General features: G+C 40.3%; 1 protein-coding gene across 1 annotated transcript; it reads right to left on the minus strand.

The window, feature by feature from the left end:
• Positions 1 to 359: 359 nt before the first annotated feature.
• LOC310820655 (MAGUK p55 subfamily member 7-like) lies at positions 360 to 18,762 on the minus strand (the record flags this gene model as incomplete). Its single annotated transcript, XM_083692385.1, has 17 exons — positions 360 to 593; positions 2,116 to 2,259; positions 2,525 to 2,633; positions 3,462 to 3,555; positions 4,206 to 4,286; positions 5,072 to 5,233; positions 8,292 to 8,336; positions 11,706 to 11,770; positions 12,048 to 12,244; positions 12,347 to 12,421; positions 12,655 to 12,740; positions 14,334 to 14,415; positions 14,753 to 14,887; positions 15,893 to 15,973; positions 17,034 to 17,111; positions 17,371 to 17,489; positions 18,738 to 18,762. The coding sequence occupies 17 exons, from the start codon at positions 18,760 to 18,762 to the stop codon at positions 360 to 362; spliced, it is 1,812 nt and encodes a 603-aa protein (XP_083548511.1).
• Positions 18,763 to 20,382: the final 1,620 nt, after the last annotated feature.

Genomic DNA, 20,382 nt, shown 5'->3' on the forward strand with positions numbered 1-20,382 from the left:
TAGAGAGAGGTTCTATTAGGCCACACAGTTAGGAATTTCTTTCTGATGCCCTGTGACCAAATACAAACTCTTAAGACAGAAAATGTGCCTCATCTGGCTTTATTGGCCATGTAAGACCTGTAGAACAGGGGCTGCAGTGTATCAATGGTATTGTAGAGCTTCGAGAGCAACAACGTTTTATTACTATCCCAGTTTAACTAGTTCTTCATAATGAAGGCTGTCTACAGTATATTCATTTACATAACTATTACAGTATCATATTATAAGTATGTCCATATTGATCTGCTTTGGGTTTTTCTCTCCCATGTGTTCTTGCAGGAGAGCATCCATGCTCTCTTCTCTGTCAGGATGTATGTCCCTTACATGCCTTCATTCTCCTGTGTAGAGGGGGTCATAATGCCCTCTGCGTTTTGTAAGGAGTGTGTCCATTCCACAGGAATCCACTGAGTTTCCATCTCTATCTTCTCCAGCGCTGTCTTCAGCTCGTTGAACACTAGGGCGATGTCGCCGTTGACGACCACCTTCTCAAACAGGTGCCCATACTGGCTTTCAATGGCATCAGCGGAGCCAATCATGTCTTCGAAATCCTCTTCCTGTGAGAGACAGGGTAAACATCAAAGTTGATTAACTGAAATCCCACCTGAACAAAGTTCAGTATGATCTCACCACTCAAGAATGGATGATATAAAATGTAAATTATACAAACCCTTACCTATTTACCATAAATTGCAACGATATCCCTGTGCAAACACTCAAATTACGAAAATGTGTTTATTACATTAAATATATTTCTGAGTGCAGGACAGAAACCACCACAATCTATCACAAAATAAATACTTAAGGCTTTATATATATTTAAGACTATATATATATATTTGCTAACAATGCCACTCAGCTGTGACTTTATTCATGAGAAAGCACGGCCTCTTAGTGCCTTATTGCTTAACCCTCTAAGCATAAATTAGAATCACCAACCCTAAAACTGTTGGAGAGATGATCTGAAGATGATTGTTGCAACAAAAGACCCCTGAAGCACCCCTTAATAACAATTCCATTTCACACCATCAATATTCCAGGGCTGTAGTGGGCTTTGCATTCTGACACAGTTTTGTACAACATGGCTGTGTGGCGTGAATGAATTAGAAAAATATGTGCATATCATGTATCGACTACAGCTGAAACATTACACTATAACACTGTGGCCAGTGATGACCACCATTACAAGTAGGGTAGGGATGGAGGCATATGCTTTAAATCATGTTAAACTGGTATTTTGCACTGGGTAACCTCCCTGCTACAATCCATGTGTGAAGCCATGTTTAATAGGGGTGCTAGTGGGAGTTATGGGAGTATAAGTGACCTGACAATACCCTGCAAGGGCCGCTGCCCCACCCCAAGACAGATATTATACTACACGTGCTGGCAAACAGGTATCCCATAGCATGTGCGTACGTGCACACACACACACACACACACGCACACACACACACACACACACACACACAAAGCCATATTTGGTTATACATGCAGCCCACGCAGCAGCCATTTTACTTGAGACCTTTTGGCACTGGTGACTCTTAAACGTCACATGTCAGAAGGTCAACCATGTGTACGGCAGGATGTTTCTGACCTCACACCACCTTAAAGGGTTGGTTCAGCCTATTTTCATGTTTAGGTGTAATATCATCTTACCCTGAGTTGTTCTCAAATGCCAGTAGTGCAAGCTTCTTTGGTTCTCCGTTATGCATTTTCCTACTGCAGCACAAACTAACAATTTTCGATTGGCTCAGAACTGGAACTATTTTCTCTTCGTAGACTCAAACAGCCTCTTTGTTTCGGCAGTACAGGCACATAACCACAGAGTGAATACTCGAACAAAAAGTTTAAGCTGGCATGTTAGACTTGGAACATGAACCTGACTTCACAGATGATACATGATGTCTGTGTCTGTGTGTGCTTTAGGTCAAGGGTGTCAGAGCTGTAAGTGAGAACAGGCGACTTTCTTTGGTGTTTCCCTGCATCTCAGAGATAACATGTTTCCTATTTAGCCTCCTTGCACTACAATCAAACAGAGAAGACTCTTCTATGCACTGTTGAAGAATGTCTCAGCATTACCGAAAATGTCTTGGTCGGTTTCTTTTCCTCTTCACAAGAGATGACTTTCGCTTTCCTCCGGCTAAGACATAGCTCCTCAATTGGTGGCGGCTTCACGAAAACCACGTATGGTTTGAACTCTGTCGTGTACAAACCTTTTATTGTCTGTGGTATTGAAAAGAAGAGAAGGGAGACAGTCCTGTATCATAACTTGTACATGCAAATGTTCACATTTAAGCACAATTCGACATATTAACAGGTAATTTTCATAGCCATTGATAGAAAAAGCAGAATCATATCCATCACATTATAAGACATAATTATCATAATGATGATACAGAAGGACATTTTGCAATGATACTGACAAATTGGAATTGTCATTGGTTCAGTAAGCTGTAATAATTTACTGGTCTTAGATTGTGTTACTCACTTGAGGCTGCACATCCAGAAGGCACACCTTGCCCTCCGCTATGACCTTGTGTACGGAATCCAGACTGCTTCCATAGTAGTTCCCCCTGTGCTCTCCATACTCTATAAACCTGAGATACAACGTTATAAGGCAAACATTTGTGACATAGCACTACCAATATCATCACAGCTTTGGGGAATATTTGCAAAAGGTATAATTAATCAATAAACATTCTTCTAATATAAAGGGCCTCATTTGTATCCCACCAGTTATGGTCACAAACTCTCAACATTTGTTACTTACACCCTACCCCAAAATTGGGAAGATACTGAATTACTGGAATGCCACATTTTTCCTCCTTCCCTTTCCTCCTGTCCTGGTTCAGCATTAGAGAGTAATGAATGCTACGAATGCCTCAGAGTATAAAGATCCCTCATCCCTAAGTAAAATATGGCATATTTCTAGTGATACAGTATGACTGTTCCAGACGCCTTGGCATAGTAGTGTTTTGTCTAATCTCCCACTTAAATTCGTAACCATGTTTGTTTTAATGTTAAGACAAAATGCCCATATTTGCCTTATCCAAGAAACATGTGTAATACTAATGCCAACAAATGTATGACATGTTCATTAATAATGAATTAAGGGCAGTCTCTCTTAGATATGGTAATATTATACATGAATTTAATTTGTCAACATTGTTTATTAAAGGCGAAGCATGACATTTTGTGCGCTGCTGCTCACTCTGGCCACAGTGAAAAAATATTTTTATTTTGTACAAAATTGCTTATTTCGAAACAAAATGGTTGTATATATATACTTATATATATACTTATATATATATAACAATGTTCTTTAATGTTATTTAGTATTGGGTCATATTTAATACTGTAACCATGTGGACTGGACTATTTTTGCTATATTACTATGTTTGTCATGTTATGTATCCACAACCTACTTGTGGTTAAGGATGTCCTTTTCAAAGGTTTGCCTTGAGACAAAGTGGTACTCCATCCCATCCTTCTCCCGCCTCCTCTTCTCTCTGCTGGTGTCTACATAAGAGAAAGACAAGAGAAAGTTGTGGGTTCTGTAGTGAAGACAGACAGGGGTGAAATAGCTTAATTAAATGGCATGACATTAACCCACTGTTCCACGCTCAGCTTAACCAGATTCAATCCCTCTAAGGCATTTTTGCCTGTTTTTCACTTTAACCATAATTGTGTCCCTGCACACAGCAGCTGCGGATATGTATGTTGTAGCTACACCCTCAGGCTGACACATTAATGCAGGCTACAACATATCGCTGCAGAGCTGCTGTGCGGAGGGACACAGTCATGCGTACTTTGGCAGAAAAGAATACATTCCAGTACAAAGTAATGGATTGAACATTTATTTGATTTCAAAGTGGTGGTTTTAAAAATCTAATTAGTTTCGATGGACTGCCACCGCTTTATTATTAGTTGTAAGTGGGATGTGGAGTTTATTTGGGTGCTTTTTGGACAGACCGAACTTTGAGTCTACTTGCAATAGCATTGTGGCTCATGAGGAAAATGCTTTCGGGTGAAGGCGCTCCATATGAATGACAGCACAGACAGGTTCCAAAATAGTACCCAAGTAGAATACATAGATTTACCTTTAAGGTAATAGAAATGATCCTAACCCTAGATCTTGATCATAGTCAGTATAGTTGTGATGAACTCACGTGGTATGACCACACTGAAGTGGTCGGGGTCAGAGATCAGAAGCCTCCTCTTCAGCTCACTCACACCAACTCCAGCAGGCCCTCCAGAGCACATTATTACATTTAATCACAAAACAATAATAGTCAGCTCATAATCTAAAATTTGTACATACATTTGAATATATTTACACTATTGTCCATGTACACAATTCCACAATGTGATTTATTATTTACACACACAAAACCATTTACATTTGAGTTCCAAAACGCTATATGTATAATATTATATTGTAACATATTAAATACTTTTACATAGCCGCTCTTTCAAATGTATCATAATGGGGTTTTAAGTCATTTTATAGAAGATAAAGTAAAAATGTTCAATGGTGTATATACTGGAGCATTTTGCAACTAGATTTTTTTGGGGGATGAACAGACCATGAGATAAATTAACCCTTTCCCAAAGTGATACATCTGTGTTTCCCATCATAGAGAGGAGAAAGAGAGTAGGATAGAGAGAGATGGTGTCGTCCGTGCTCCAGGCCCTGCCTATTGAGGTTAAGTATGTCTCCAGCAGTTTGGTATTCCCTCTGTGATAGCCTCCCAAGTGATATTTGGGATTCCTCAAAAGCCACACAGTATTAATGTCATTACAAACACACTGGCAGGCTTACATTCACACACAGCATCTGGAAACATCTTCAGGGTCCATATCAACATCAACATCACCATACCCAGATCGCATCAGTATTTAATGGAGTGTTACCTCAAAGTGGGATTCCAGAAATACCTGCCATTTCAATAACATATTGCATGAACTAGAATGACTCAATCTGACGCAAGATATCATGAGAGATGGATCAGACATGGCTGTGTCACACACTTACCAACCAGTAGAACCAGTCGGTGTCCCTCTTTGGAGTCCCTGCGGTATTGGACTACCTCCAAGTAGGTGGAAGTCTGGGTGGTGATGGTGCCCAGCTCACAGCTCCTAAACTTGGCCTCACTGCTGTTCCTCCTGCTCAGCCGGAAACTCCTCCTCAGACCAGCTGTGGGGGTAGATACCTGTCAGCATGTGTGTGTGTGAAGCCAGATGTTTCAAAGGCAGCACCTTTTCCACTAGTATAAAATAATATACACTGTATAAGGTCCTTGGGTTAAAACACAGTTACAATCCATGTTGTAGGGATCCTACTTTGACGTAGCCCTGTTATCCCCGCCCTCCGGGGCAAGTTTCCTTCGGCACCTGATTGTACCAGACTGATTGAATATACCTGTGATGTTCCCGTATTTGCCTCTTGCTAGTGCCATTGTATCTCTCGCACTGATGATGGTCACATGACCGAAACATGTCTAACTATTATTTTAGCACATTCATTATCATTAATGAATCCTACTAAGCGGTGTGCGAGTTCATCCTTTCATGAGCATTTATATAAACTGAAGCCTCCCACGGACTAGAAGTGTCAAGTGTCAGACTTTTTTCACCAACGCTACCGTTGTTTTCAATTGGCACACCATCGCACACCAGAAGCATCAAGACGTGCATCAAGAGCTGTTGATGCAGGTCCCAGCTTCACCTCAGAACCCTGTTCTATTTTTGACCGCCAACGCCAGGGGTCAGCCATTGAAATCACATGTATATAGCCAAAGTTAGCTACATAATAACAATAAAAACAGAACCAGATTCGATAGTGTACCGCTACTCTACTGCAGCTAGGGTACTTGAGCTCAACAACTAGCTTTGCTACAACAAAGTTGTAGATATGCTATGAACAAAGATTGAAAAGATTAAATATTTTTTGGTGAAATTACCCATGAAGATAAACGCGCCAAATGATTTAATAAATGCTCAGCCGATCCCTCTATGACAATACCTACAGCTCTCCTGTAATCAGTGTGTTGTCAGTTGGTTGACGCTACAAAATTCTGCTTCTGGTGTGTGGTTATGACATCATATCACGTGCTTCAAGACAGAACTTGATGGACTGCTTCTCTTCTGAGGACTGCTGGGTATTATGCACAGTCTCATCCCATTCTAAGTACCTAGGGATCCTACTGTATGTTGCCACCCTCTTTAATGCAAGAACAGACCGGGGGGAACACTGAGGCTAATAGAAACCATTGTTGGATGACGATGATACTCTGATGATGACATTGATGACAATGATGACCATGAGGTCACCACCAAACTGTTGACAAGCACTGGGCTGTTGTAACACCACTCTGAGGTTAAAAAAGACTAAGGAGATGACAACAAGATATTGAATGTTCTTTCATGCATGGGGTGCAACGACAACAAAGCATATGTCACTGATCCTCCTCCAATGGTTTGGCATGGCTCAGCATGTTCTCCACGGTGTAGCTGCCTTTTAAGATGTGGGTCTTGAGTTGCTTTGATGTTAGTCCTAAATTCACTTAGTGAGCATATCTGGTACTTTTTCCTCATTACATGTCATCATTTCAGTCTCTGTGATGTCTGTGTGAATTCAATGTGAATTCGAACAGCACTTTTGACAGGTCCTTTTTTTCAACACCAACATTTGGATAAAAGTGATAGATATCAAATTAAACCAATATCACATTTTGGTCACAGAGACTGTAACGTTTCATCCTGTTTCTTTTTATCTGTTTATGTTTATCTTTGTTTCATGTTATTCATTTATTGTGTCCTGTTTATTTTTGTGTTACTCACCTTGTCTCTCGTTTCAAACACTTCACCACCTGCCCTTGTGTGTTTCCCACCTGTGTGATTGTCTACCCCACCCTGATTGGCTTCACCTGTTCCTCATCATCCTTCCTTTAGTCTGTATTTAGTCTGTGTGTTCCCCTGCCTCTGTGCCAGTTCGTCTTTGTACCTTCATGTCATATGTCCCAGCATTTCCTAGTTTTTGGTCTCTGAGTGTGTTTTTGATCCCTTTTCGGATTATCTGCCTGCCTGTATATCAAACCCTGCTTTGCCTACCCCCTTCCTGGATTATCTGCCTACCCATTGACTGCCTACCTGTGTACTGAACCTTTCTGAAAGTAATGACTATTCTATTGGATTTAAGTTTTTGTCTCCGAATCGTGCATTTGCGTCTTTTGCCTGAGTACTCCTGCCATTACAGAGACAACAGAACATCCAATTGTTTCAAGAAAATAGGATGCAGAACCAGCTGATAACAATCTCCAACAGGCCATCAAAGGCAGTCTGATACGGTCATGACAGAATCTAAAGAGGATCAACAATATAGATTTTAGTTCTCGCTAAATTGTGCACTGTTAACTACTTTACAGTATGTATGTAGAATACATACTAGTCTGTATCCCATAGTGCCAGTATGGCTCACTTCACTTAAAAGTGCACACTGTGTTCTTCTGAACAGCAACATGCATACTACTCTATGCCCTACATCCTTTCACTATGTTCCTTCCCCCTGTCAAACATCTATGTTGCACTTCACATCTCACTCAAGCACTTTAGAATGCCCTAGTCTACTATACTATATGCAGTATATAATACTCTCTACTAAACTGTAGCTTATGCAGTCAGTCAGTCATGTGGTATCCATTAAGCAATCAATACAGGTTTGGAAGCCTAACGACAGAGACCACATGACATCCTGGTTTGGAAAGTGGTCTAATTATTAAGAAATACACACAAGCTTCACAAAAACGTAACATGGGTGTGGGTTAACTAACTCTAACAACCACCATTCAGTCATCAATGTATGTTATTTGTCATCATTCATTCGTCAATATTTGTTCCTCACTCAACTTGGTCAAACACGAACAATGAGTGCAACATGATATACAGTGTATGTGAGGAATACGTTCATTATATGAAGCATAGAATCTAACACACACACACACACACACACACACACACACACACACACACACACACACTCACTCACTCACTCACTCACTCTATGGCTAATATGACATCAAAAACATCCAAGGGATCTGGAGAAATGGTGAAAATGATATCGCTGTTCAAATAACACTGTCTCTCCTTGGCTTCCCCTAACTCATGGGACCACTTACGGTGTTAAAACTGTCCTTGGTTTTCATTCCATGTCTGGATAGGGTTAGGGTTGGAAAAGAAATATAGATATATCTCACCGATGTGGATTCCAGTTATAGCTCCGTAGTCTGCAGCCTCTACTACTGGAAAGAGAGCATAAAGAGAGAAGGATGGCAAATTATGGATCAGGCAACAGAGCAATGTGACATAATGTGACATAATTATTTTGGGGGATTTTGTGAAGTATGTTTTCAAGTATAGGCTTCCAAAACGTTATTTGCATTATTTGTCGCACTTCTTTTACAGTATAGGCCTACTATTATTGGAAAGCAGCTCAAGGGCAGTTTTATTTGAATTAACCAACTTTATAAATCAGTTTATTTTTGTAAACTGAAGTATGCTCCTAAATTAGTAGCATTAAAAAGAGCACCATGCAGTGTGCACTCAAAGAAAAGGTGAGGTCCTGCACTTCACAAGTCAAACTGACCAATTACGCTGGTTTGGATCAAATCAAAAGTTGCTGGGCTTATGAAAAAAAGCTCATGTTAGTTGCTTATATTGTAGCATTATTGTAAGGTCAGTTTCCACAACAAATACTGTAAGGTACATTTTAAAAGCTAATTGTACCTTCATCATCATCTTAGCAGCATGAAACAATACAAAAAAAGACAAGTGAGTCTAAAAGACAGTTAGATTTTCCAAGCACAATGCCAAACAGGTTAATGCATATTATCCTCGGCCCTGTTACATTCATCACAATGAGTTACATTCATCACAATGAGGTTAGACTGCAGTAACAGTGAATGTTGAGGGATTCACTTCAACATGTAGCATTGTCCGGATATGAGACCTTCACCTTTTGACCTGTCTTCAATAATGTCTCATGTTACATTTACATTTTACATTTATGGCATTCAGCAGACGCCTTTATCCAAAGCGACTTACAACAAATATAAATCATCTATCCATCAGTCATCATAATCTTTAACAGAAATAAAACAGTTAAACAATTAGCCAGAAACTGACAGACTAACCAATCCCACTTATTCTACCAAAAACTGACAAAGTAACTAACAAATCACACTTCATTCAAATACAGAAGGAATTTTACTCAGCCAATCCCAAAGACACAGAAGATTCCACAGCTCTAGACAATTGTACCTGGCTGCCTGTTTGTGTGCATTAAAGACTTTCCAGAAGATATTATCCTGACTATTTATTCAGCAAATGATATGTAAGTAGAGGTTACACTTTAATTTAAAACACTTTAACACAGCGACTGTAAATTATTTGTTTTGTATAGTGAACGATACCAGCATGAGGGACTATTTGGGACTTTCCAACAACAATAGCATTCTCTGCTAGTAGCCTATAGTAATTTCGATTATACCAATAATTTTGTGGTTGTTGGTAGAAAAAAAAGACGTTTATACTAGTATTTAGTTTTGGTTTGTCTTTGTTGACATATGGCTGTAGTTTAGATTTCATTTGAAATTAAATGTTAGGTTTAAATCATTCATGCCCGCTAATTCATGGCCTCTCCTCAGCAGGAAAAAGTGGGGTCCATAAGGAAGTAGCTTAGCCAAATTGCCAGATGAAAATCATTTTACAAGTGTGCACTACAGCTTTATATTATCAATGATAACACGTTTAATTGTGACTCCACCAATATTGTTTGTTAAGTTAGGCAGATAAGTAGGAGGTTAATGTTACTAATTGATTTATTAATTACCATTAATTGATTACAAAAAAAAACAACTCAAAACATGTATTGCACCAGAATCTTTACAACCTGATGATGTCATAATGACACCAAAACTGGGTGGAGCACAAGTTATGATGATGCAATAATGCAATAGTCCTACTTATGTCAAGATTCAGTATCAGACAGGTGTCTTTCACACAAGCTCTGGTTGTGTCCACATACTCATACTTAAGACAGTGTGGTCTAAGTTATCTCTTGTTTTATCAGTATTTGGGTCAATCATGGGTCAGTCACAAAGTGATCCGAGGGTCTCCCCTAAGGAGAAACTCACACCTAAGGCGACCAGCAAGACCAGGAAAAAGAAGGCTACCTCTTCAGCACTGGCGATTTTTCAACTGCTGTCTTTGTTAACGTGCTGTGGAGGAAAATGGCAGAAAAAGTCTGCCCATTCCAAGGATGGCAGCAGGAAGTATGACGGCTCTGACAACGATCCTACCAACTCTAATAACAGTAAGAGCTCTGAGGGATCTATTGGTTTTTAATATCACCTATAATTCAAAAGCTTCACTAAAAAGCTTATTTTTTGGAATATCTTTCACAGGCACTGACCCAAGGCCTCTCTTCAGAGGCAATGATAAGAGGAAAAGTAAAAAAATAAATAAAAAAAATAAGAATAAAAGGACTAAGGAAAATGGGAAAAGGACTGTGAGGAAAGAAAAAGACGGAACTAAGGAACAAGTGTTGACAAAAACTCAAAATCCTGAACCCCGTACACCACCAAACACCACCAGTACACCACCAGTAAAAGAATACTTGGATGAAGACACTGAACAAGGAACTGTAAGACAATCATAATCTCTACTATAACATGTCAAACATCTCTCCAAGTTTACTGTATATTACTGTGTTCTCATGGGCATTGTTACTATCCCTGACAGCCAAAAACAAGGAGCCCTAGAATGGTCAGGACTCCAGTGATGGAGATTCTCCTAACGCCAGATTCTCTGTTGAGTAAACCATCTGCCCAGGTGAGTCCCTAACCATGACCCCTGACCCTGAACCCTGCCCCTCTGGCCGCAACCTTACTCTCCTTCTCTCTCTCCTGACAGGCCTCCCTCTCCCAGACATCCCTGGTGCGGAGCATGTGTGAGCCCCAGGTAGAATGGCAGCTTCCTGGCATCCCTGATATGTCCACCCATTATGATCACAATGCTGCAGTCTCTAAGAAAGACACACAGGCATCGACCTCCAAGACCAAGGCTGACTACAGGCACAAACTGACCACCACTGCCACTGACATATCTGTGGAGAACGCCGTCTCTGAGACCAAGCTGTCTGCTCTGACCGTTGAGGATGAGGATAGTGATGAAGAGCTCGCAAGGCTGCTGGAGCTTATTGCCTCCGATGACGACTTAGTCTTCATCTTCACTCACCCCCCCGAGAATATGACCAAATAAACTTGAACTTTTTTCTGTGCAAAACCTTCTGAGTTGTGTTGATATTTGAAGCAGTGTGCAACTGTAGATTATTAATATTAATAGTCTTTCTATAAACTACTTATACACGTATACACATCAGTTAGGATCTTCACCCATAACTGCTATCAACGAGTTCTACTGTGCATGATATTTCTGTTGTAATCATGGGAGATAAATGTTCAAAGAAACAAAGAAAGCAAAAACTACTGGGAGGACTGGAGTTGAAGACATTAGGATGTCCAGGTCTGGTCTGTCTGTAGATGGATCTTACATCTGTAGATGGATCTTATGTTGTCTGCAGATGGGAATTTATGTGGCAAAATCATCACCTGTCAGTTGTTTTTTGACTCTCCCAGGCTGAAATAGTACTTTGGGTTGTTGTAGAGTGACTCTCCTTGTAGAGGGGAAGAAAATAGCATTTACAGAGATTATGTTCCTTGTCCACTTTTAAAGTGTTCTGAGAGAGGAAATGTCAAGAACTGTTTTAAGATATGCAGGTGGACCTTCAATAAATGTTGAATTGTGGCACGTATTACTTTGACATTGTCAAAAACTTTCTGGAGCACCTTTCCTTACGACATTCATTCTTAATTCTTATAATATTATGTTCTGGAAATTTAAACATAAAAAAGATTAATTTCAGAGAGTGTGGTGACCATGGAGATGCCTACCTCTCCTGCAGCTGTTGGGAGGGGATGAGTCCTGCCCAGGAGGTGCTATCGTCATGATGACGGGCCTGCCACCAGGTATCATCCTCCTGGCTAAGGATCTGAAGGATGTCCCCCTTCCTGAACCCGAGCCCTGCATCTCTGCAGGGGATAGCAGGGTCCTCCTTAGGGTCGTAGTTGAAAAGTGCCCTGACAAATAACTGAAGAATGAAAACCACAGGTGTTATGGTTCAACTAATCTGTTTCTATGTTAAAGCTGAATTGTGGCTGTATCCAATAAAAGCATGACACAATATCTGTACCTTACTCTCATTGATGTACAGCTCCTCTTTCGTGCCTGGAATCACTATGAATGTCACAGCGCCCTGTGATTGAGCCTGGCATAAGACAAAACTCTGATTGTAGAGTTGAACGTCACAGAGATAGACACTGAAGAGCACACAAACACACCAGGTGACACGTAATATACAAAGGTCCTGGTGTGTCTAACATACACACACATACATACACATACATATACATGCACACACACATGAACGCAAACACATGCCTGCACACACGCTTGAACACCCAGGCACATGCGCACACACACACACACACACACACACACCAGTATAGGAATGATCTCCTCTGGTTTCTTATCCTCCATTGGGACTCCATTGACTTCCCTCAGCTCATCCCCCTCATGAATCAGACCTGGAAAAAACAAAACATCTTACTTATCAAAACCACTTCATGGCAATGTCAGTTTTGTTAAACTACGTCCATACACTGTAATTGCTATACAATTACATAATATCTTGTTATTACTTAAAGCGCTTTGAGTAAGCAGTAAAACATATTTTTAAAGCAGAATCTTACTCACTATTTCTTTTTTATATTTCTCATCAGCCCAACATTGACATGGTCCTGAAATGCAAAATGCATTCTTTTGTACAACAGAGCCTCATAGATATCCTAAGCTCGGCTCTCAGTCTTTCTTCTCACCTTGTTCTGAAAGCCTGGGGAGGCTTGAGGCACACATTTGCTACAGAGAGGTGAAGACCTGTAACGTGCTTACCACACTCCCAGCTAGTCAATAAGCAGCTCAAAAACGGAACAGCCAATTATTTTCACTGATCCCCACATGGGTAGCATTCCAACAAACAAACTATAATTCCAGGAAAAATTAAACCACTTCAGCTCAATGTCCTTTTTCACTAATATAGCTTGCTAGCAATGTTAGCTAAGTTGATTGGCTAAAATACTTTAATTTTGGTGCCTTGAAATAGGGGGACTATGTATACAAAGTGTTGTCATTTCTAAATGGTGGAACCAATATGTACACAAATACCCTCAAATACAAGCTGAGAATCTCTACGTTAACCTCATAGTAATTGTTTGATTTCAAATCCAAACTTTTGGAGTATAGAGTTAAAAGAAGAAAAAATGCTTCACTGTCCCATTACTTACGCAGGGTATGTAATATCTATGTCTTATATGACATGTGGAACAGTATGTTGATTAAATCAGGAATGGATGTCAAAATAAGTACCGGATGTCAAAATGGATGTCAAAATAAGTGGATGGCAAAGTAAGTTTTTCTCCGTCCTCCCCTGACTCCGAATCTATAATTTTCATAGACATGTCATGCTTGGTCTAAGAGTTATTGAAGAGAGAATACTGAATATCCAATATAAAACTAAGTTTACTGAGGTTCTTTTTTGCCTAAAAAATACCAAAATACCAATCGCAACTTGCAACCCAACTTAACAGTACAGTCTGTTCTGAGTTTGTTGAACATGCTGGCCCATGTACTGTACACATGTACTGTACTTCACCTTTCTATCCGAGAGCTCCATCCAACACACATTACATTTAAGTAAGTATTTACAATATAAACATTCAAAGGCCATTTATTGGTTGTATGTAAGAGGTAAATTCTGACAACAAAAAAAAATAGTTTGGGGGACTTTTATTTTGACATCCATTCTGTTTGAATCTGACATACTGTTTCACATTTATGCCATATATGCCATATATGTTACATTAATACTTTATAAAAGGCTGACACAACATTTATGAAGGTGTTATCAAGTGTTTATGTCAGATGTTATGAATATGATTTCTATACCCCTTTCATATTAAGTTTTACTGAGAGTTTTTTAGGAAGTAAACACAGACCTCGCGTTTTGATAGCTGAGATGCAGCTGCATACGAAATGATGATAGTTTGAGACGGTATGCATCGTGGATTGACCAGAAATACACAGGACAATGGATTTCGAGTAAACCTCCACTTTAAGCTTACCACTCCTGTCTGCAGCACCCCCTTTCATGATCCTCGCCACAATTATAGCCCCAGTGGATTCATCCCTCTTGATAGTGGCCCCCTGATAGATAGATAGATAGATAGATAGATAGATAGATAGATAGATAGATACCAAAACAGTGGCAGGAAGACAACTTTGTTGTTGTTTGAATCCCAGATTACCCCTTTAAAGGGTTTTAACCTCAGGTCTGAAGCAAATAGACTGTGCCTATAGCAGCCATGGGTCAAATACATCATGCCAAATACTTGAAAGTATTTGAAGTGTGCTTGATTTAGCTGGGGTATACACTTTAGGGAACTATTGCATTGGTTCCACTGCACAAGGCAAACTAATTCAAGCACAGCTCAAGTATTACTTGGTATTTGAGTCATTCAGGTGTAGCTAATACTTGACTCACCAGTGGCTCTTCGCTTTTGACCAGACTGATGATCTTCACAGAGTCTTCGTGGTCTTCCTCAATGTCATTAGGAAGAGGGGACAGTGTGGGGTCATAATCTTTCTGTGCCACTGTGTCGTGAACTGAGAGAAGGCCCTGCATTAGTAAGGGGAAAGACACCAGGTAATTAGCAGTAGAGCAATGTTTAGATGACTGGATATATTACAAAGAGAACTACAGGGAGTCTAGTACCTTTTAAAAGGAGAAAGTGTCCTCTTGTGAAAAAGAGAGTATCTCTTTAGATATCCATACAAGAATCACTATATGTGTCTGAGTTCCTGATTTTTATATTTAAATTGGCTCACTGTGATTATCCAAAATGTCTCATCCATCCTCCAAACCATTCTCTCTCTGTCTGAGGCCGACCGGCCGTTAGAGGTCACTGTTGATACTGACTTTTGTGTCTCCTCTAATGTATGACAGCAGCAAATGTTACGACATCCATTCTGTCCTGGGGTTAGCAGGCACCTAAATCATGCTACATTCAGGCTCTAAACGTATCAGTTTCCTCCTTTCTACCTATCACATTGTCTACATTTTCGGAGTGGGAAATGCTTCTTCTGCTCATTAAGAGTAGAAAACAAATATCAATGGAAACGCATACTCTCTCTTCCTCTTCTTGTGTGTGGGTGTGTTTGTGTCAACAACAAAAAAAATCTTGACTTTAATATGGTACATTGTGGATGCGCCTGTACATTATTTTTTTTAGGTAGGTGTTACACAGCGTTCAGCCAATAAGGTTGCCCAAAATCCAAGTATAAAAGTTCAAAATAATAGTAATGCTTCCTGAACGTTTCAATTATTGGCTCTTTGTTCAGTAAGTGTCACTTTGATTTATAACACTTATGGAAGTAACGTGAAGCATGACCCACTTCAAACATTGTGTTTTATGAAGACAGTGGGTATGTTCCAACACCCAAAATTCAACTGGAGTACTAACCCTAACCCTTGCTAAATGTCTGTTTGTTTAATTAGAACTCAGGTGAAATCTATACAAATGCAGATTTTTAGAGGGTCTGTGTTTTGAAAATGCAGACATTTGAAAGCTAATGCAAAACCCTGATGTCTGATCCTCCACACCGTGTATAGGGGATGCCTCACCTTGAAGTGGGGTTTAGATAGCAAGCTAATCAACTCTGTACATTCAGCACTCGCTCCAGGACCCTGCAGCTCCCCAGACAACTGTAACAGAGAATAGAGAGAAAAGGGGTGCTTACCAATGTATAATGAAACATATCTGTTTGAGTAGGGTTCAATGACAGCTGGCATGATATTAACTGAAATGAAGAGTCTCAGGTTACAACTGGAGATGGTGTGTTTGGTTGTCAGTTGTTAAGGGTGTATCTGTAATGACTTACAGTACTGCATCAAGATGTTGCATCCACCAACAATACAGTTGTGTATGAAGGTGATTTCCACTGTCAGCAACAGAAGCCATTTTGAACAGATCTCCGAACAGATCTTAAACAGACCTTTGGTTTGCCCCTTCCAAAGGCATTGATGATTTAAGACTGGAGAGGCTATTTAACAGGACCTGAAGTACAGGGAATGGGAGGAGTATGGAGGGAGAGAGGGTGATGAAAGAGGATTGGGAGCAACTAAACGGGACAAAGGAGGGGTACAGGGTATTGGAATAGAGGGGTGGTTAGTAAAGGGATTGGAGAGAAGTAGGATATGGATAATAGGATATAGAAGAAATGGAGTAGTGCAGGATTAAATGGGAGTTGGAATTCTCAATGTCACTTTACCTTAGATTTTTACAGAAAGTGCAACCCTCCAAACTTCAACATTACACCCTGTACAAAATAATTTGAACAGCTTCATGTTCATAACTGTCCTATCTGATTTTAGTCTGTGGAGAGAGACAACTATGTTCTTCAATCGGTACCTCTAATAAAGTCAAGGGGGAAAGTGCACTGCAAGAACTACTATTTTTTATTGTTTTTTGGTTGTTGTTTTTTTTTCAATTAAATGACCTGAAAGAGATCGATGAGAGGATGTCAGGAGGAGGAGGCAAATTGTGTTAGTGAAAATCAATTAAGGTAGCCTGAGGATTCAAACCCGCCCTACAGGGGCAACAGTGATTCCAATAACACATGGGCATAGTTACATGACTATTCAACAGGATAGTTGTTGACATTCCACCAAAACCCATAACATAAGTCATTTGAAAATAAAACAAAAGCCTAATGATAATGATGAGAGCAAAATATCGTCCTGTTATCTTTCTCTGCAAACTGACCTCACGGGCCAGACCCTCTGCATTATCCTGGGCAGGGACAGGGTTCCGCTTTACAAAGCCTTTCAGCCTTTCATGTACCTGGGAAGCAGAGTCCAGACATTAAAGCTGTGGGGAATACATTTGTTTGTCTTCTTTGTTGTTATGCCTCTTATACTACCAGTATGTACAGTATGATTTCTATTTATGGTTGACTCACTCAGATGTTACTATGACAAAACCAGATCAGGATACAGCTGTAAACGTACAATGAAATGCTTAGTTCAAGCAACCTCTCAACAGTGCAGTGAAAAACGGTGGCCTTTCGATGCACAACATAATGGACTAATGCCAGATTCACCTTAACCAGGAGATGGAGTCTCTTCTCCATGAGCATGCTCTGTAGAAATGAGCAGTCCTCCGTTCCTTCCATATGAGACTGCATCCCAGACATCACCAGCGACAGCAGCTCACACACACCTGGAGGTGAGGAGAGAGGAGTTAACCACACACACACACACACACACACGCACATGCACACGCACATGCACATGCACATGCGCACACGCACGCACAGGCACAGGCACAGGCACAGGCACACACACACACACACACACACACACACACACACACACACACACACACACACACACACACACACACACACACACAAACCTCTTTTCCATTTATAACAGGGTCAGTGAGAGGGTTATAAAGAACCAGTCAGAGGACAATGTCAGGGGTCAAGATCGAGGGGTCAGAGGTCAATGGACATTTTGGTAAATAGAGTAAGACATTGCTGTGTCAGCTATCTTAGCATAGCTTTGTCATCTAATCCAACTGACAATTTAGACTGACAACTGCGTAATCTTGATTGCTGTGTGCTCAGCGCCTGTGGTTTAGGGCACAGCACACTTACCTTGAACTCTGTTGCAATGTACTTCAGAAATGACTTCACTTCCACTAGGGGTCATGCAAATTGTGATTGATTTGCATTCTTGCTTAAATCTGGTGAGGAGTACGTTTAGGTAGAGATAAAACAATTTTATTAAGGAATAAATAATTTTAATTTAAAACATTCAATGGTGTCATTATCATGTATTGGAGTGATTTTTCGAGCGAATTCATCTTTGTGAAAATATTGTGTAATTACAATGCTTTGCCATATTTTGTGAAATTGGCCTAGCAGACGACACCAAATGTCTTCTAATTTCACAAATTACATAGCCTACTTTCTGCACTATTGATGTTTTCCCACTTTACTTGTTTTGACATTTGTGGTTAATAACACATCGAAAGATTAAATAAGAAGTAATTATTGACCCCTAAAGCATAATAAAATGAATAAGAGCGCAGTTACTATTTTTTAAACAGTAGAAAACACTTCTCTGCGAACATTCCATTTGAATCAATTTAAATGCATGATTGATTTGACACAGCTATCCAGTCACAATTGACCATTTTTAGAGAACATGTTCTGAAGCTAACTAAACTATAGGTCTGCTAGTTGACATTGGCCCTAAGAGTCAGTCATTAATGCACCCACTCTCTTACACATTTAGTTTTCTTTACAAATGAACTCAAACAAGCAATATGGTGAAAATCTAGGCACCCTTAGTGGTAATGAAGGGAAGTAAACCAGAGAAGGAGACCATTCTTAGATCATAGGCTCACTCACAATGCACATATTCACAAAATACAACTTTGAAAAAAATCCCACTTACTTACCTCTGTGTTCAGTACGGCTCAGCATCCTCACTGTCTGTGGAAAAATTAGACTCTGGTGTCAGAAAATGTATTAGTAATACATTAATTCTCCATGTCCTGCTTGCATTTTTAATAACAACGTCCAGAGGTGTGTAGGCTCAGGGCCAGATCATGGTCCCGTGAGGCCCCAGGGCACATGTCTTTTGGAGCCCCCCCCCCGCTTTCCTATATTGGTGCCTTCTTGCCTTCCTCCTCGCAAAATCATCCACTAGATCGTCAAAATCTAGCTGTCTGACCAGGTCTGACTCTATTGACATAAGTGACAATGAGCTGAGACGGGTTTAGCACATGCTACTCGGCAGCTAATTTTTTATTTTGCCTAAAAGGGAAAATGTCCCCTCACCCTGGCAGTTGGCAGCAAAGTTAGAAAAATCCGAAGTGCCACGAAAACATTGGGGAACACTGACTGCAGATTAAGTGCCTGCAACATCTCAAGAAATTTAGTTGGGCACACAAAATCCCTCAACGAAGACAAAAGCTGTGCTGCTACAGAGATGTCAATGTCACTTTTCTGTAGATGCATGCTTGTAGCGTGGAACCGGTCAAGTATGACATCCCAGAAATGTGCCATGAACACCATCTCTAAAGTGTCCAATTTAGCACATAGTCCAGCGGCCTTAATTCGAGTATCTCTTTTCTCATTATCATCATTGCACATACCACCGAAGGCCTCTCTAATGTGGGTGTAATTTCAGTGCCTTGGTTGACTCTGCCTAAGCACTCCACTGAGTACTGGACAGTGATTTTAATGTCAGTCTGACATCTGTCTTCCAAAATACTTTCCCCCATCTGTGTGTGGATGAAGAGCAAAATGTGTACAGTGACTGCAACATGTTAAAAAACTTGTCAGCCTCTGGGCTACTGCCGTCTAAGGTGTTAACACCAACTAAGTTAAGTGAATGCGCTGCACAAGGCACATACTCTATCAGAGGGCTTTTTTTGTTTTAGGTGGGCCTGTAGCTCATTGTATTTTCCTGACATGTTGCTTGCATTGTCATATGACTGACAAACTATGCAGTCGCTCCACCACATTACTGCTGCTATTAACAAACTGGAATATGTATGTCAATTGGTCCACGTGTGACAGGTCTGGGGTGGAGTCAACAATGCATCCAGAATCTCATCTGCTATTGTTTGTTTGACAAGTTTTCTGACCCATTAGCTCAATGAGTTCCTCACATATTGTCGATGACAAATAGGACACTGTGCCTCTTCCTTGTCAAATTGTAATAGCAATAGAATGGGTCAAATTGTAATAGCAATAGAATGGGTCAAATTGTAATAGCAATTCTAGGAGGCCAAGGAAATTACCGTTATGGGTTGACCCAAACCGTTCATTATCTCAGTTCTTGTATACCATTAGCTTTTGAGGGTTTGCCTTCAAAGGATGGCTCTGGGGGAGTGACAACATTACTGGAAACTGAACTAGTGCTAGTTCCTGCCTCACAGCTGACAATAGTACTGCTGTCATCATTATTACTATCAGAGGGTTTTTGAAAGAAGTTGGCAATGAGTGGAGCACTTTGAAGCAAAACTGCCTCTCTTCCCTTTTCTTTTTTGGCTTTCCTTTTGGAAGCACCACTATTCCAACGTTTGTGGTCCATAT

Source organism: Argentina silus (genome assembly GCF_951799395.1).
Source record: "Argentina silus genome assembly, chromosome: 1".
In the NCBI taxonomy this organism is placed as follows: Eukaryota; Metazoa; Chordata; class Actinopteri; order Argentiniformes; family Argentinidae; genus Argentina; species Argentina silus.